Source organism: Sciurus vulgaris (assembly GCF_902686455.1).
Source record: "Sciurus vulgaris genome assembly, chromosome: 16".
Taxonomy (NCBI): domain Eukaryota; kingdom Metazoa; phylum Chordata; class Mammalia; order Rodentia; family Sciuridae; genus Sciurus; species Sciurus vulgaris.
In genome coordinates this window covers 61,512,239-61,530,834 of record NC_136477.1, presented here as the reverse complement: position 1 = coordinate 61,530,834, position 18,596 = coordinate 61,512,239, and the positions used below count along the sequence as shown (strand labels likewise).

At 41.2% G+C, this 18,596-nt stretch overlaps 1 protein-coding gene across 5 annotated transcripts in view; it reads right to left on the bottom strand.

The window, feature by feature from the left end:
• The window catches only part of SLC25A26 (solute carrier family 25 member 26), a 192,892-nt gene extending 189,030 nt beyond the window's left edge, over positions 1-3,862 (bottom strand). For 4 of the 5 annotated variants that reach the window (XM_079114428.1, XM_079114429.1, XM_079114430.1 and 1 more), the window contains exon 1: positions 3,709-3,860. In XM_079114428.1, coding sequence (XP_078970554.1) covers positions 3,709-3,795 — 87 coding nt within the window. In that variant the 5' untranslated portion in view covers positions 3,796-3,860. Of the gene's footprint in view, positions 1-3,708 lie in introns of all 5 variants that reach the window. The other variant, XM_079114432.1, reaches the window with a different exon arrangement.
• Positions 3,863-18,596: the final 14,734 nt, after the last annotated feature.

Sequence of the window (18,596 nt, the reverse complement as noted above, 5' to 3'; positions counted from 1 at the left end):
GCTGCAACCAAATACCGTATTCCTCATAATGTCATTCCCAATTTCCAAAGCAGAATAAATGCTACTTCTCTGACTCCACAAAATCTTGCTTATAATTTTGCTTTGGTTCTAACCCTGATGTCTCACATGAAAATCCTTCAGAGTAAAAGCCAAGTCAATCACCTTTGTCTTCCTAAGTCTCTAACCCAGCATCGCTTACACAGAAGGGTTTCCCAAACAAAACTGGAAGATGATAAGCTAACACTCTGCAAAAAGGTTGAATGTTGAGAAGAAAAACCACAGTGGATCACTATTTGGTTTCCCTGTTCTGGTTTGCTACAGCGGCTGTGACCACTGAAAGCCAGAGTTATTTGTCTACGGCTACTCTTCTTAGCATTCCCCAGTCACACGGACAGCTTTGTGGTGTATTCAGAGAGACTTCTCCAGAAATCATGTTTAGCAGCACCTCCTAAATAAAAGGGCTATGTAGAGTTCAGTTTTGTTTAGTGAGGCTATTCTCAAGAATGCAATAATAGTTCTAGAATATGACTTGACTAGTCTATTTCTCTGGAAATTCTTTCAGATTAAATATTGCCTAAGAGCCAAGTCTGGCATCAGAAAGACAGTAATGACTCAATCTCAACAGGGGACTCCTTAGGAAAATCTCTAAGCCTATATTTCTTCATTCTAAACATGGGGAAAATAAGTGTCTATGCTTCAAGACTTTTTGAGAATTATTAGGTTAAATGAGAATTAAAAACAGTCGGGCACAGTGACACATACCTGGAATCCCAGCAGCTTGGGAGGCTGAGGCAGGAGGATCATGAGTTCACAGCCAGCCTCAGCAATTTAGTGAGGGGCTAAGCAACTCAGTGAGACCCTGTCTCTACATAAAATATAAAAAAGGGCTGGGGATATGGTTCAGTATTAAGTGCCCCTGAGCTCAATCCCCAGTACCAATGAATACATACATACATACATACAAATAAATAAGTGAACCTATTATAAGCTCAGCAAAATGCCTGACCTTAACCAATTTTCAAAATAAAAATACTATTATCTTTAGAATTCTGTGACTCTAGCTAACCTTCGAAGTTTACTAATACCAATCTGACATGCCAATATTAAAAACCATGCACAAAAACAAAGGAATACTTTACCAAAGACTGAAAATTACATGTCTTTCATTAGCAGGAATGAATTAAAAGCTTTTCTCAAAGTTGGCTCTCCAGACAAAAATCATCCAGACAGAAGTAAAAGAAAACCTAAATCATGCAAATGCTCAAAAACCTTAGAGAAATACTAGTGTTCACATTGTTTTATGATTCTTGGATGTGAATTTGTGTTAATTTTTTAAAGTAGAATACCACATGGTATTCATACAAAAATTCAGTTATGAAAAAAGTGTATAAGCACAAGTTAAATTGCTCAGGAAGCAGTTAGATTGTTTCTCTATCTGCAAGTACATAGCTAATTTTTGATACATTTTGGGTTTTGTTCTGCCCTGCTGGGTACTAAATCCATGGCCTTGAGCATGCTAGATAAGGGCTTCTACCACTAAGCTCTACACCCCCAGACTTACTTGATTGTTTTAACTTCTTCCTTCTAGTGGACTATAAATCCATGAAGGCAGGGAACATCTCTTTGAGGCATTCTACCCCAACTACCACAGCAAAAGCCAATAAATGTATTTGTTTAAACCTAATTTGTGGAGGTGGCACAATTGTGGATGTAACTTTTATGTTTCTTCTATTTGGCATAGCATTAATCTTACTCAAATTTTGTCTGATAATAAAAAAATTAAAGTGACTTTCAACATGTAGTATTAGGGTTTAGAAATGGAAACAAAAGTATATTAAGAAGCAGAACATGATGGCCCCAGCAACTCAGGAGGCTGAGGCAGGAGGATCACAAGTACAAGGCCAGCCTCAGAAACTTAGTGAGACTCTGTCTAAAAATCAAAACAAAACAAAAGGTTGGCAAGTGTGGCTTTAGGTCGTAGAGCACCACTGGGTTCAAACCCCAGTACAAAAAAAAAAAAAAAAAAAGAAAAGAAAAGAAAGAAAGAAAAAGTACATTGAAAAGTCATTTCTAGCTAAACTTTATCAAAAACTAAAACTTTCTAAGTAGCCCTCTCTTGAGCCCTCTTGGGGGGGGGGGGTTAGTCCCATTAACTATGTGCTGAAAGAATAAAATGCTTTTCCTTTACTCGGAATGAAATCTAATTTCTTGCAACTTGCACCCACTGATTCTATAAGAGACAGGAAAAGAGTATACTTACCTGCATGTGTATCATACCTTAATAAAATTTATTTTAAAACAATTCTTTTGTTAACTCTAGCACTCACCTCTATTTAGTAATTGCTACTGCTGCTGACACGAGAAAGTATCAGGAAGCAGTTAAGGATGCAAACTCCCAGGTTGCACCACCTACTATGTTGGATTGGGCGCCGACAAAAAATAGATCTCAATTGTGTGACTTCAGACAAGTTTTCTTATCTCTTTGTATCCCAGTTTGCCTCAACTGGAAAACTAGGGTAAGACTTCAATTATTTGTGAGAATTAAATGGAATTTTATATATATATATATACATATATATATTTAACCCAGTTCCTGGCACAGGAATGTTAGTTGGCAAAACTACTACTGTTGTCTCACCTGCTAGACTAGAAAACTCAATGAAAGTGGTTATGTATGTCATTACATTTCTACAGACCTAGCTTATACACATCTCAACAAATCTAAAGTAATCATCCCATACATCTAGCTAAGGAACATCTTCCTTCTACATAGTCCCACAATACTCTGAACCTAGATTACCTTTCATTTATTCCCACAGTCACTTTACTATTCTGCCTCCACTACCTGACCCTTGTGAGTAGGTCTACCTTGTTCACCACGCTAAGTTCAACAGTACATCCCAACATTTGTTATGTAAGTGAATAAATGGCTCTGGACCTCCATTTACTCTATGAGATGCATTTTCAAAATTAGGTGTTTATTGTCTGCTTCTGCCCACTTCCCCACAATGAAAATTAAAATCCTCAATCTGTCCTGTTCACTTCTTTAGTGTCCCCGACTGGACCTGCCTGAACAGAAGCTCCAAAATATTTGAGAGCTTTCATGTTCTTGCTGTTTTATGTTACAAAGTGTTGATTCTCAAAGTTTTCTAAGAAACTTAAGCCACCCATAGACTCCACAGCACAGCTACCTGGGCTCCTCAGGGTTTCCTCAAAGCCGAAGGTCAGAACAGAATAAGCAGATGTATGTACTATGTACTATATACTATGTATTGAATGAATGGATGAATATATTATTTTCTAAGACGGAAAAAAGATACAGCAAAATGACAACTTTAGTCTTGCAGATAGGCGCTGTGATTTTAGTAACGGTTTTTTTTTTTTCTTTAGTTACATATACTTAATTTCTGAGTTTAAAGTGATTATGGTTTATAAAGGAAGCTCTTTTTAAGTAAAAAGAGTGCAGAGACAGCACCTCTCGTTCCCCCTCTAACGTTTGGGCATGACACGTGGCCTCAGGACTAGGCACAGCCACCGCTGAGGAGCCGAGTGCTCAGTTCCAGCCCTCGCGGTCAGTGACCGGAGGACAGAGCAGCGCGCCAAACAAGCGCTACAAACCGGAAGAAAACGCTCGTGCACAGAAACACCCATGGGCTCCAATGCAGGCCTGCGGCACTCCGAGCACCCACCCTACTGCCCCGCACTCACCACTAGCGAGGCGGTGAACCCGGGTTGCTCCATGGCCCCGCAGACCGGGTCGAGGATATAATTAGCGACCGAGCAAAAACCTGTCATAGCCCTGTGCGCAGGGCGCCGCCATCTTGGAGGCGTGACCTTCGCTGAGTGCACTTCCGGGCTCCCGTGACGTTAAACCACAACAACTGCACGTGCAGCCCGGGGGAGCTTGGCCCAGAGCTGCACCCGGGATAGGGGCGGGGCCTGGGCATGTGTGGCCAGCCAAGTCTCGCGGCTTTTCCCTGCCTCCGTTTCCGGCAGCCCTGCGGTGATACGCCAAGTGGACGAACTCTCGCGAGCAAACGCGCCCAAGCTGGGATCTAGGAGAGGAGCCTGCAGCGCTGGCATGGTGATTCCCCAGAAGCGAGGCTCTTGGAAAAGGTGGAACCGTGATATCGCAAGACTAGCCACAGAAGGCCTTACCTGAGGTTTTCTATTATTCTCATCCCAAATGTTTGATTTTTTTAAATCCCTTTATTTTGTTTTTTTTTAATGTGGTGCTGAGGATTGAACCTTGGTGGTGCTTCACACGTGTCAGGCAAGCGCTTTACCACTGAGCCACAACCCCCGACCCGGTTGTTTGATTTTGATGTATGTTTTGGTCTTATCTGTGTAGAATTTGTCTCAATTTCTACTAAATTTACTCATTATAAGATTATCAAATAAAAACAGAGAAAGACTTAAGTTTCCGTTCTTGATCAAAAAATGAACATCTTTCACTCCTCCTTACTGCCTTTTGTTTCATTTAAAGGTATTTACTTCTTCAAGAGAGCCTTTTGCTTATTATGGAGTTGGATTACACAAAGGCATGAATACCCAGAAGTAAGAATCGGTGGATGCCATACTGGAAACTGCCACATTAGGGAAATGCAAGTGAAAACCCACAATAAGATAAGAATACAGGGGTGGGGGTGGGAGGTGTATCTCGGCGGTAGCACACTTGCCTAGCCCTGCCAGAGTTCTAGCACCAACACGACAGAAAAAGACAGAAAAGAGCTGACTTTACACTCGCCAGTGTGTCTAATTAATAAGATCACAAAAGACCAAATGTTAGCAAGGATGAAAAGCTATTCCTACATTGTTTGGGGGAATTTAATATGGTACAATTATAAAAACATGTTCCTCTTAAGAAATAAGGGTACATTCATACAAGTCCTTTTATGTTATTGTTCAAAGCAACTGTTATGGTTTAGATAGGAGATTTCCCCCAAAAGCTCACAGGTGAGACAATGCAAGGAAGTTTGGAGGTGAAATGATTGGGTTATGAGAGTCTTTACCTAATCACTTGAATTGATTAACTTGTGGTAACCATAAACAAGTAGGGTGTGCTGCAGGAGGTGGGTCATGCCTTTGGGGTTTACATTTTGGGTTTACATTCTGTCCTTGTTGCGCAGAGCTGTCTCTGCTTTCTCATTGCCATGTTCTAAGCTGCTTTTCCTCTGCCATTTTTTCCCCTCATCTCAGGCCCAAAGCAATGGAGTCGGCTGGCTTTCTATTGATTGAGACCTCTGAAACGGTGAGCCAAATAAACCTTTCCTTCTCTAATTGTATTTGTCAGCTCTTTTGGTCACAGTGACAAAAAAAGCTGATTAAAACAGCAATTTTATCCATTAAAAAAAAAAGTGGAAATACCCATCTGTTCATCAACTGATGTGGTATATACCCTTACAATGGAATATTACTCAGCAATAAAAATCAGTTAATGCCTGACATGTGCAGCAAGATGGATTAAGCTCAAAGCATTATGCTAAGTTGAAAAAACAAGCTCCAGTAGGCTACACAGTTTGTGATCCCATTTATATTAAACTCGAGAAAAGACAAAATCACAGTGATGGCATCTTGGTGCTTTCCAAGGTCTGGGACGGGGCAAAGGTTGGCTAAAAAGAGGGGGAAACAAAAGAATATTTTGCAATGATGAAAATAGTCTCAGTCATCATTATGATGGTGGTTGCGCGAATATATGCATCGCCAAAATGCATTGACTCACACGATTAAAATGGATGCAATTATTGTAATGTAAATTATATCTCAATAGATTTCCTTAAAATGTGAGTACTTATCTCACAGGATGATGAGGATTGAATAAAATATTCATGGAAAGTAATTAGCCCAGTGCTTGGCATATAGAAAATATTAAATTTATTCTGTATTTTCCTATTTAAGTCATAGATCCTATTTAAGTTATAGAGTATTATAAATGAGATTCTGATAAATTATTAAGGTGTATAAGCACATTGTAATACACTCTGCCATGACTTTCTAAATGAAAATAAATTCTTTTTCCCATGTTCTTGGAAATTTTAGATACAACTCCTCCCCTAAGAGAAAAAAATATTGTTTTGTGGTACTAAGGATTGAACCAAGGGGTACTCTACCTCTGAGTTACATCTCTAGTCCTTTTATTATTATTTTTTTTTTAATTTTGAGACTGTCTCTCCCTAAGTTGCTCAGTCTGGCTCCAAATAGGCTATTTTTCTGCCTGATCCTCTGGAGTATCTAGGATTACATGTGTGTCCCACCACACACAAACCCTAAAAGAAACTTTTACCCAGACTCTCAATTTGAGTTTTGATTTAATACGTTTGAAGCCAGGCATGGTGGCACATATCTGTAATCCCAGCAGCTCAAAGCCAGCCTCAATAACTTACAGAGGCACTAAGAAACTCAGTGAGATCCTGTCTCCAAATAAAATACAAAATAAGTCTGGAGATGTGGCTGGGTAGTTGAGTGCCCCTGAGTTCAATCCCTAGTACCCAGGGGAAAAAAAAAAATCATTTGATCAAAAATTAAGGAAACACTATTTTCCTCTCCTATGTAAAGATTGTCTTTAACTTTTGAAGTAGAAATCATGTTCAGAATCAAAATGAAATGCATGTTCTCTTTTTGTGTAAAGGTAAAAGCTATGTCAGGTATTTCATGAAGCCACAACAAGACTCTTAGGAAGTACACATATTACTAACTTGACCTGGGGCTCCCTTTTCATGGAATGCCAGCAGAAAGACTGGTGCATGTCGAATGTCCTCATATCTTTCATTTTAAAAGAAAGACACTATGGTAAGCATGTCTCTGTGTATTACACATGGACAGTATTAATAATACTGTCTCTCACTAGAATCTGCCAAGTTTACTTTTTTTTTTTTATATATTTTTTAGATGTTGATAGACCTTTATTTATTCATTTATTTATATGTGGTGCTGAAGATCGAACCCAGTGCCTCACACATACCAGGCAAGCGCTCTACCACTGAGCCACAACCCCAGCCCCCAGGTTTACTTTTGAACAAGTTCTAAAATCTTATGGTATTTATAAAAATTAGCAAGAGGTTCAAGACAGGAGACTAAAAACAATTAGGCCTGAGGCTAGGGTTATAGCTCAGTGGCAGAGCACTGGCCCAGCCTGCATAGGCCTCTTAGTTTGTCACCAGCACTGCCAAGAATAAAACGAACAAGCAAATGAACAAGAAAAACAATTAGGCCTAGTTTGGAGGAAGGGGGAATATAATTTTCAGCTAGGCCCACCTTGGATCCTGTTACTGATTTTTATTGAAAAATACAATAGTTGCTGTTATTTGAACGTGCCCCCCAAATTTATATGTTGAAATTTACTTGTCAATATGATAGTATTAAGAGGAGGGACAGTTAGGAGATGATTAGGTCATGAAGGCCTCTGCCTCATGAATGGGATTAAGGCATTCATAACAGAGGCTTCGCATAGCACTTGGCCTTTTTGACCTCCCACCTCTACCATATGAGGACATAGTGTTCAGTGCACCATCTTGAAAGCAGGGATTGGGGCCTCCCAGACACGGAATCTGATGGCACCTTGATCATAGACTCCCCCACCTCTAGATCTGTGGCAGTAAATTTCTGTTCTTGACAAATTTCCTGATCTGTGGTATTGTGTTACAGCAGCACAAATAGAGATTAGAATCATTTTTAATAAAAAAAATTCATGGAAATATTTTAATCCATCTTCAAGGGTAGCAAATATATATAATGGAAAGAAAGTCAAATTAAAACTAGAAGGCCTGTTTGAAAGACCAGGCTTTTTTTTTTACTGTTGTTGTTGTTTTAGCTTGTTTGTTTTTGTATCAGGGATTGAACCCAGGCATGCTTTACCACTGAGCTACATCACCAGCCCTTTTTATTTTTTATTTTGACACAAATATTAAAAGAATACTAGAAAAAAGTCAAACATGTTACCTTTTTTTTTTTCTGGTGGTGCTGGGGATTGAACCCAGCAAGCACTCTACCAACTGAGTGAATCCCCAGCCCCTCATTTTACCACTCTTGAAGTAAAAAAAAAAAAAAACAAACAGGTGCTATAAATGAAAAAAAGAAAAATTAGGGTGAGAGGGAGTACCAGGGACTGAACTCAGGGGCACTAAACAACTGAGCCACATCCCCAGCCCTTTTTAATATTTTATTTAGAGACAGGGTCTCACTGAGTTCCTTAGGGTCTCACTAAGTTGCTGAGACTGAGTGTGAGCTCTTGATCCTCCTGCCTCAGCCTCCTGAGCCCCTGGGATTATAGGTGTGTGCCACCATACCCAGTTTAAATGAAAAAAGAATTTAAACTAGGAAATATATTTGCAGTACATAAAATAATTGAAATTTTTATATGTAAATAACTCCCATGAATCAATAAGAGAATGATGAATACCACAGAAAAATGAGCAGAGTTCAAAAAAGAAATAACCTTAACAATGAACATTTGAAAAATATTTTTAAATACATTCATAATTCCAAAATGAAAACTGTGAGAAAGCATATTTTTAATAATCAAATAGGCAAAGGATTTTTCAGGAGGGAAAGAGAAAAGCTTTTCTGGCAAGTCACAGAGAAAGATGTATCAAAATCCTTAAAAATATGTCCTCAACTGTTCTACTTCTTTGTATTATATTCCCAGGATCTACTTGAGAAAATCCATAGAAATATGACATACAGATATTCATTTCATGTTTATCACAGAAAAATAAGAATGTATATAGTCAAAATGTTCATCAGTGTGTGATTAATATGATTATAATATCATATGTAACTACTTAATTATGTAGAATAATCTATCCTGAAACAAAAAAAGTGTTAAGCATAAAAACATAAGCAAGCAGTTTGTTCCTGTGCTCATTTTTCTCTCTGTGCCTCAGCAGACTTGTTCTCTAATTACTCTGCCTTGTTCCCTACCCCAGGGGGCCTGACCCCTAGGAATTGATCTCTGGTCAACAGTTAGACGTGGACAGTGAAAGTTAGAGGCAGATATGAAGGTGGGGATGGAGAGAGAGGTCAAGGTATTTCTTTTAGCCCGTTCCCTGCCTGCACCCAATTCTGACAGGTGCTGAGTCCGCTACAGCACTCCCTCCGCTACAGCACTCCCTCCGGTGCACAGCCTTTGTGTGACCCACCTCTCCTCAGCCTCTGGTAAAGGTTCTGCCTTCCCTTTCTCCTTCAGTTCCGGGGATGATCATGACTTTCCACCTTTGGAAGCCCTGGCTTCCTTTTCAAAACTTACAGAGTTCCTAACACTGCCCACAGTTCTTTCCAAAATCCTAGACGAGTGCCTTCTGTTTACTGTTAAAACTCCAAATGACAAAAGACAAGCTAACCTGACTTTATAAGCATATGCATATTAATTAGCTGTTGCTACACAACAAACTACCCCAATACTTGGCAGCTTTAAAAAACATACATTTGTCATAGCAGTTTCTGTGGGTCTAAAATCTCTATGGGGCTTAGCTAGGTTCTGCTGCAGTCTCTCATGGGACTGATGTGTCATCTACAGGTTCAAACGGCCAAGGGTCCACCCCCAAGCTCACTCACATATGTTAGCAAGATTCAATTCCTCACAGGCTGGTGGGCTGAGGTACCCAATCCCTCACTGCCTGCTGACTCGAGGCCTCCTCAGCCTTACCACGTGGGCCTCTCCATCTAGGGGCTGGCAACAGCACCTGGCTTCCATCAGAGTAAGAGCAGGAAAGAGTGAGAGAACACCCAAAATAAAAAGCCAGTCGTGGCCCAAACACTGGTTGCAGCTCAGTGACAGGATGTGTGTTTGGCATGAAGGAGATCTGGGGTTAAAACCAACCCCCCACCCCCCTAAAAAGCCAGGCCTTTTGTAACCTAATCTCTGAGATGACTTCCCATTGCTTTTGCCATGCCACACTCAGAGAGAGAAGATTACAGCAGGGCATGAATACAGCAGAAAGAATCATTAGAGGCCATATATAATTTACAGATAACAAAAAAAAAAAAAATCTGTGTGAAGACTGGTTATCTCTGTGTACATTAAAATGATGCATCCTAGCCTGGCACAGTGACTCATGCCTGTAATCCCAGCTACTGGGGAGGCTGAGGCAGGAGGATTGCAAGTTCAAGGCCAGCCTCAGCAACATAGTGAGACCATGCCTGAAAATAGAAAGAGATGGGGGGTAGCTCAGCGCTAGAGTAGTTGCCTAGCATATGTGAGGCCCTGGGAGTGGGGGCAATACAAGAAAAGAAAAGAAAGCATCTGTTTTCTTTTCCCTTTATGGCCCATTTCTAATGACTAGTTACTGCTACTGCATCATACAAGTCTTCTGTTGCTGTCCTGTGTCTAGCTGACGGCCACTGACACCATACTGCTTCATTTCTCAACCTTCTCCATGAGCAGGTTGAAAGACACCTGCCTAGACTTCCCAAAGAGAGGTTCAGTTATCTTCCATGATTGAATGTTGTTCAGTATTGGACCCAAGATGAAGCTCTGACTAGGTTTCCAAGACCTAGAGAAAAAAAACCAGGAATAAAATGTTGTTTGGCTAATTTTCACATTCTCCGACAAAGATCTCCACTTAGGGGTGTGGAAATCCTTCTAAAACCTGGTGCTTTGTACATTTACTGCCCGTACAATCCTGTCTCACTGAAATATGACAGAGAAGTGCCCTCACTTTAATTGTTCCCCTCTGTTGAAGTGGCAATCAATAATTACAGCTCACCTTCGTGACACTTACCTGACACAGAGGACGACGGTGAATGATTTTCTTCAGCCTCTGACTATTGTTATATTCAAGGACAACTGTGGCTAGTTTTCCTTTGCAGTACAGAAAATATGGAAAAAATATAAATGGGGCTTGTGATTTTCCTGTAAATCATATAAATAAGTTTAAACAAAAACGTCCCATTGACATATATCCGTCAGCATAGCCTCACACAGAATTGTTTCAGTCTTAGTCTTTCAGCTAAGCCTGAATATTTTTCAGATTAATTTATTCCATCAGAAAGTGCTGAATACCAGATGTTAGTTTATGATCAACTTTTTCTTTATAAACATCTTACCCTTCCAACTTAACTTTTTATCCTGGATCCACTCTCCTTGCGGCCTGCTAATTAAAGAGACTGGATCTTGTCCACCCTAACCCCCGTAATGCCAAAGCCATCTTTTATCCCTTCAGAGATGCTACTCTCCTCTTCTTCCCCTCTATAAAACACCCTGGTTTAAGTATTCAAAAATTACTTAACAACTGAAACAGTCATTTAAAAAACCTACTGGCCGGGCACAGTAGCTCACGCCTGTCATCCCAGCAGCTCAGGAGGCTGGGTCCGAAGGATCACAAGTTCAAAGCCAGCCCAGCAAATTAGCAAGGCCCTAAACTACTCAGTGAGACCCTGTTTCTAAATAAAATATAAAAAGGGGCTGAGGATGTGACTCAGAGCTTAAGCACCCCTGGGTTCAATCCCTGGTAATAGGAAAGAAAAAAAAAATCTTATAGTGTCGGTATCCCAATTCTCAGTTCACAGTGACAAACCTGTAGCAGAAATTGTAACCATTTTCCATTAGTCCCTATCTAAATGACCAACTTACAGACCCTATACTTTCTCAACTAGCCCAAACTGCCAACCTGTGAATTAAGCATTATAGCCAAGTCTAGAGTCCTGGCTTCTGAAAGGAAAACAATAAATCCCAAGAGGAAGTGACTGTCGCTTTAGAATACAGTCTGTTAGCTTCTTACTAAGGTAGACATAGTCTTAACAAATGACACGATGAATGGCATTCCTTGGTGTTTGCCAAAATGAGCTGGAAATTCACAACCACACAAAAATTTGCACATACATCATTAAAGCAGCATTTATCTTGGAAGCAACCAAGGAATCACCACAGGTGAATGGAAAAGCGAGCTGTGATAATCCAGACAGTGAAATACTATGCAATGCTGTTACCAAAGGCTCAGGTGTTCAAGGCTGGGACCCTAATGCAGCAGAGTTCAAAGGTGAGGCTTTGGGGAAGTGATTGGATCACGGGGCCTCTGACGACATCAGTGGATTAATGGATAGATAGCCAAATGGACCAGTAGGAGGGGTGGAAACTACAGGCAGCAGGCATGGCTGGAGGAAGGGCATCATCGAGGGCTTGCCCTGCAAGGGTTCTTGTGCCTGGACCCATCTGCACATTCCATGTCTGTGTGTGTATGTCTCTCTCTCTCTCTCTCTCTCTCTGCTTCCTAGCTGCCAAGAGCAAAAAAACAGCTTCCCTGCACCACACCTTTCCACCATGATGTTCTCCCTGACTTCAAACCCAAAGCAATGAAGCCAGCCAACCATGGACTAAGACCTCTGAAACCGTGAACCAACACAAATCTTTTCTCCTCTAAGCTGTTGCGCTTAAGTATTTGCTACAGGGGTGAAAAGTTGACTAACACAAATGGTAAAAAGAAATGAGTTAAAGCCATGAAGAGACATGGAAGAAGCTCAAATCCATATTGTTAAGCGCAAGAAATCGATCTGAGAGATGAATAGACAGAACACAGAGGATGTTTAGGACAATGAAACTCTTCTGTATGGTGCTACAGTGATAGATACATGTCATTCTATGTTTGTCAAACTCAGAGTGGGGCTGGGGTTGTGGCTCAGTGGTAGAGCACTTGCCTAGCACGTGTGAGGCACTGGGTTCAATCCTCAGCACCACGTAAGATAAAATAAGATAAAGTAAAAAAAGTACTAAATGTACAATACCAAGAGTTATTTACCCATTGTGAACAATGGAGTTTGGGTGATAATGATATTTCAATTTGTGTTCATCAACTGTAACAAACGTACCCAGGTAAAGAATGCAGTTAATGGAGTGAGGGGATTGTGCATATGTGGCAACATGGGGAATATGGGAACTGCATACTCCTTTTTTTCTTTTTTAATATTTTTTTAGTTGTCGGTGGACCTTCATTTTACTTATATGTGGTGCTGAGAATCGAACCCAGTGCCTCACACATGCTCTGCAAGAGCTCTACCACTGAGCCACAACCCCAGACTAGAACTGTGAACTTCTTGATCAGTTTTATTGAGAACCTAAAATGCTCTAAACAATTTTTCAATTAAGGAAGTTATCTTACTCTTCCTTGAGATTCCCAATGATAACATCCCCTAGTCAAATTCCATCCTCCTTCTACCCAAGGAGGAGAAAGGGAGAAGGAATGAAGAAAAGGACAGAGAAAGAAAAAAAGGGAAAGTGTTATGGTTTGGATGTAGGGCATCCCACCACAACTCCTGTGTTATTGCAGGATGTGAAGATTATGGCTGCTATAACCTAATCAGTGCATTGATACATTTGCTGGAGCAATCATTTGAAAGGGTACTGCACCGGGTGGCAACTGTGGCAGGAGGAGGTGGGTCATGGGGCATGCCCTGAAAGGGTGCACCTTCCCTGTGGCTCCTTCCCCTCTTTCCTGGTTGCCCCAAGCTGAGCATCTCTCCCCACTGCCCTCATGCCATCCTGTTCTGCCCAGCTCTGCTCCAGAGCAATGCAATCAGCTGACCATGGACTGAAACCTCCAAAACCATGAACCTGAATGAGCTTTTCCTCCTCTAAGTTGTTCTTGTCAGGTATTTCAGTCACAACAACACAAAGCTAACACAGTACGATAATGTCAGAAAAGAGAAGGATCATGTCTCTGCTCCATGTTTTATACATGGAAGGGCCTTTTTTTTTTTTTTTTTTTTTTTTTTTTTTTGTACCAGAAATTGAACCCAAGGGTGCTTAAAACTGAGCCACATCCCCAGCCCTTTTAGTATTTTATTTAGAGACAGGGTCTCACTAAGTTACTTCTGAGGCTGGCTTGGATTTTGTGATCCTCCTGGTCTCAGCCTCCCGAGCCACTTGGATTACAGATACGTGCCACCATGCCCAGCCCGGAAGTGCCTTTTAAAGGCAACCAGTTGTTCATCAACAAATATATAAACAAAATGTAGCACATACATTTATACATTCAATGTGATGTTCAGCCTTAAAAATTAAGGACACTCTGACACATGCTATAACGTGGATGAACCTTGAAGACATTAGGCTAAGTGAAATAAGCCAGACACACAAAGACAAATATTATATGACTCCATGTATATGAGGTACCTAGAGTTGTCAAATGCATAGAGACACAAGTAAAATTGTTACTGGAATCGAAAGTTCTGCTCACCGCTCAACCAAAGTGGCGGAGACAAGAGTTGGTGGATGAAAACCAATTTATTGTTTGTTTTGTCTTAAATATCCATCTTTGGAGGATGCAGGGGCACAAACAGCTTTTATAAGAGGAAAGGGGGCCTTTGGGACACAAAGCAGAAACTATGCATATATAGATTTAGCTAGTCTGTGCTAGCCACAGAGTACATTACAATTCCATTTTCCAACCCTTGCTGGCACCTTCCCTGGTTTGGTGGCCAGCTTCTCAGAATGAGGCAACACAGTTGCAGGAAAACAATTCATCAGGAAATTGGGGAGTTTGGGGTTGTTTTTCCAAGGGGCTCTGTTACAGAATGGTGGTTGCCAGGGACTGCGGGGGAAGGGAAATAGAGAGCTTAATGTGTACCAAGTTTCTGTTAGGGAAGATGAAAAGATTCTAGAGAGGGAAACACAACAAGGTGAATGTACTTATGTACTTTATACCATTGAACTGTACATTTAAAGTGGTTGTGTGTGCGCGCATGCGTGCTGTGGATTGAATGGGGGGGGGGGCTCCCACATGCCAGGCAAGTGCTCTACCATTGAGCTATATCCTCAGCCCCCTAAAATGGTAATTTTATATTATATACATTTTGCCACAATGAAAACCCACATTTTCTTCATGGGAAGTAGAACATATTTAATGTATTTAATTTCAAAGATGAAGAAGTTCTTAGTGGGCTGGGGCTGTATGTAGCTCAGTGGTAGAGCACTTGCTGAGCACGTGTGAGGCCCTGGGTTGGATTCCCAGCACCACATAGAACTAACTAAATAAATAAATAAATAAATAAAATAAGGTCCATTGACAACCTAAAAAATTTAAAAAAATTTTTATAAGTTTTTTAGTATCACACTGAAAAGCTGACATGTGACATTCTTTAATCAATAAATATAAGGTCTCCCTAGCCTTCAGTACCACAGTGCTTCCAAAGCAGAGTTGCTGGAGGGCAGCAGTAATTAGTGAAAGGCTCTGTGGAAAAGCCACGGGAAAGCATGCTATTTGTATGTATGATCATGCCACGGTGAAACTCGTTATTCTGTATAAATGACACAAATAAAAAGTTATTAAAAAAAAAAAAGTTATTTTTTAAAAATAAGAGAACCAGGGCTGGGGAGATAGCTCAGCTGGTAGAGTGCTTGCCTCGCAAGTGCAGGGCCATGAGTTCGATCCCCAGTACCGCAAAATAAATAAATAAATAAATAAATAAATGAATGAATGAATGAATGAATGAATGAATAAATAAATAAATAAATAAATAAATAAATAAATAAATAAATAATAAGAGAACCACAGGACTCCAGAAAATTCACCAATATGGACAAGTCTAAAAGAATGATAGGAATTACTTTGAGTTTCTCTTCACCAGCTCCCTTACCAGCACGTTCTTATCTCAGGCTTAGTTTGCCATTTTTACTTTCACCCTTGCAAATCTTCCCAAGAGTTCTGGGGCACTGGTCTTTTTATTTATTACCTTCTGTCAAACAAACAGCAGGCCTCCATTCAAAAGGGCACAACCTTTTACTGTGAGCTACCAGCATGCATTCTAAATGAACACATTAGGCTAAAATGTTATGGGTCAATCATTAATCTTGATCTTTCTCCTGGTGAGCCCCTTTAGGGTTCAAAGAATTGTTTTTAAAGGGTGAACGAGATGGTGCCATGGTGCAAGTCTGTAATCCCAGTGACTCGGGAGGCTGAGGCAGGAGGATTGCAAATTTGAGGCCAACCTCAGCAACTTATTGAGACCTGTCTAAAAAGTGTCACAGGAGAGTGTGGAACGGAAGCTGCAAACCTCAGTTGCTGTGTCCCAACAAAAGAAAACTCAAAGTCAGACATGAAAAGCTAAGCATAAGAATTTTATTTTAGGTCAAAGTAAAGTGAGGCTCAAGCAAAGAACGGCAGGTCATCTGCAAGCAGAGAACAAGGGAAAGAGTGCTGCTTCCACATTTATTACTGTTTGATGTTTACCAGGAGAACTGGGTTCCACCTTCTGCAGTCTTTACCAATCAGATATTTAACTCCTCCTTCTCCTTGGGAGGGGGCAATTTTTGGCCCTGGTTGGTCCTCTTCACAACTGTCATGGTGACCATCCTATTCAGGGAGGCTCAACAACAAGTCAGTCCTATGTCACTGTGGGTACTGGGGTCAATGACCAGGCAGACTTCATCTTAGTGCCCCTGCATTATTTTGGGAGACGGAGGGGTACCAGGGATTGAACCCAGGGCGCTTAACCGCTGAGCCACATCCCCAGCCCTTTTTATTTTTTATTTTGATATAGTCTCTTGCTAAGTTGCTTAGGGCCTCACTGAGTTGCTGAGGCTGGCTTTGAACTTGGCAATCCCCCTGCCTCAGCCTCCCGAGCTGCTGGGATGACAGGTGAGCACCACCGCGCCTGGCACTCCTGCACTATTAATGAAATTTCCCTTCTGAAATACCTTGAGAAACTTACAGCCATGGGTCCTAACTTTACAGTGACCTCAGTAGACCCTACTGGGATTTAACCCTGTTGATCTTTCTTTCCTCACGCCTTTAATTGGCTCCTTTTGTTTCTCCCTGTTTATTCTCAGGGTTAGTACACCTGCTTCCAAATTTATTACTGTTCGATGTTTATACCAGGAGAACTGGGTTCCACCTTCTGCAGGCTTTACCAATCGGATACTCTACAAGGGACTCAATTGTTCATTAAAGGTAATTTCAAAGAAACCTGTGACCCTGCTCTGTTATTGGTTTACATTTCACTGCTCATTACGAACTGCTACCTAACAAAAAGGACTGGGGATTAACTGGTAGAGCGTCCCTGGGTTCAATCCCCTGTACCAAAGAAGTAATTACTAATTAATAAATTAAAAGGTGAATGAATACCTTTGTTTTGTCATTTCACAGGCTCAGTGTTGCTGATGTCGCAAAATGGCCCCTGTTTCCCCAAATGATTACAAGAGACCCCGTTACCACCTGCAGGGTAATGTGTCACTCAAGTTCGGTCCCGCCTCCTCTGTTAAAGTTTAGTTTTATTCCTTCTACAGATTTTATTTCCCAACAGACATTTTACATTTTTACCTTTAGCAATGAGCCATCTGGCTCTTGACTGTTGCTTCCACCTCATGGCCCAGCAGTTACTTTCTTTGCTCATAAAGCATTAGCAACACTCAGCTTTTTGTTTCCTCGGGTGAGTCAAGTTTACTCAGACCCTCATTCTCAGGACCTTCACACAAGATTGGTCTCTGTTCCCACGTTTCTTTCTCAACAGGCTCAACTTAATGTGATTTCCTCAGGTTCTTTCCCTTCACGTCACCCACTCCTACCAGTTCCCTCCCCCCATAACATCCTATTTTCCCCTCAGCACTTACTGCAATTTTTAAGAAATATTTGTAGTTGCAGTTGGACACACTGACTTCATCTTACTTAGTCTTTGATGTGGTGCTGAGGATCAAACCCAGTGCCTCACACTTGCCAGGCAAGTGCCCTGCTGCTGAGCCACAACCCCAGCCCTACTTACTGCGATTTGTAATGCTATTCTTAGGTGCTCATTTGTTGAACATCTGTCTCTCCCCACTTATAAAAATGCACGAAAAATGCAGGGACAATGTCAAGTTCCCCATGGTGTACTCAGTGCCAGATACAGTGTACAAGCTCATCTGTTGGAAGGCAGAGAATAAAGGGTAAGAGAGGGTGAGGATGAAGGAGACCACAAGTTGTGTCAACTTTGTCACAAAGCTGATATATGCTGAGAACCCAAGAGCTCCGGAGCTTCTTCAGGCAGAGGATGGAGGACAGCCAAGGAGGCCGAACCCGGCCTGTTCTCTGGCTAGCCCAACCTAGCTGAATCTACACATGTAAATCACCTGGCTTCTGTGTCTGCAGATTGAAACCACTTCTTGGAGAAGGGCCAGAGAAAGAAGCTAGCTGCTTCTTCCCAGTTTAATTGAACTGTATAAAATTCAGTTTTCCTTTTTATATCAGTTGCTTATTTCTTATGCAGGTGGAAGGCAGAAGCCAGCCCACTGGGAGCCAGCCACACGGTTTCTCTGGCTTGGCCGACAGTAAAAAGACGGTCCTCCAGGCATCCAAGACTCCCAGAGTCCCAGGCTTTGTATTGCTGCTGACATCTTCAAGGTGTTCTTTCCCCCAGAAAAAATATTGCTGCTCTGTTTGTGACAGTTGGAATACAGAGGCTGTCAATTTGCAATATGTGTTTCTCACAAAACAGCATGTGAAGTCTGTGTGGTGGTCTCTTTGTTAATTTCCCTCATCCCTGGGCTCTCCCGGAGTTCAATGCCATTTACCTGCCATGATTTCCTTTAAAAAAAAAGTGCTCTACAGAAATAAAACTGCTTCCAACCAGGACAATGAGAAATGAGTCTGTCATAACCCAGCTGGCAATAGATTGGCCATGTCACAAGAGCA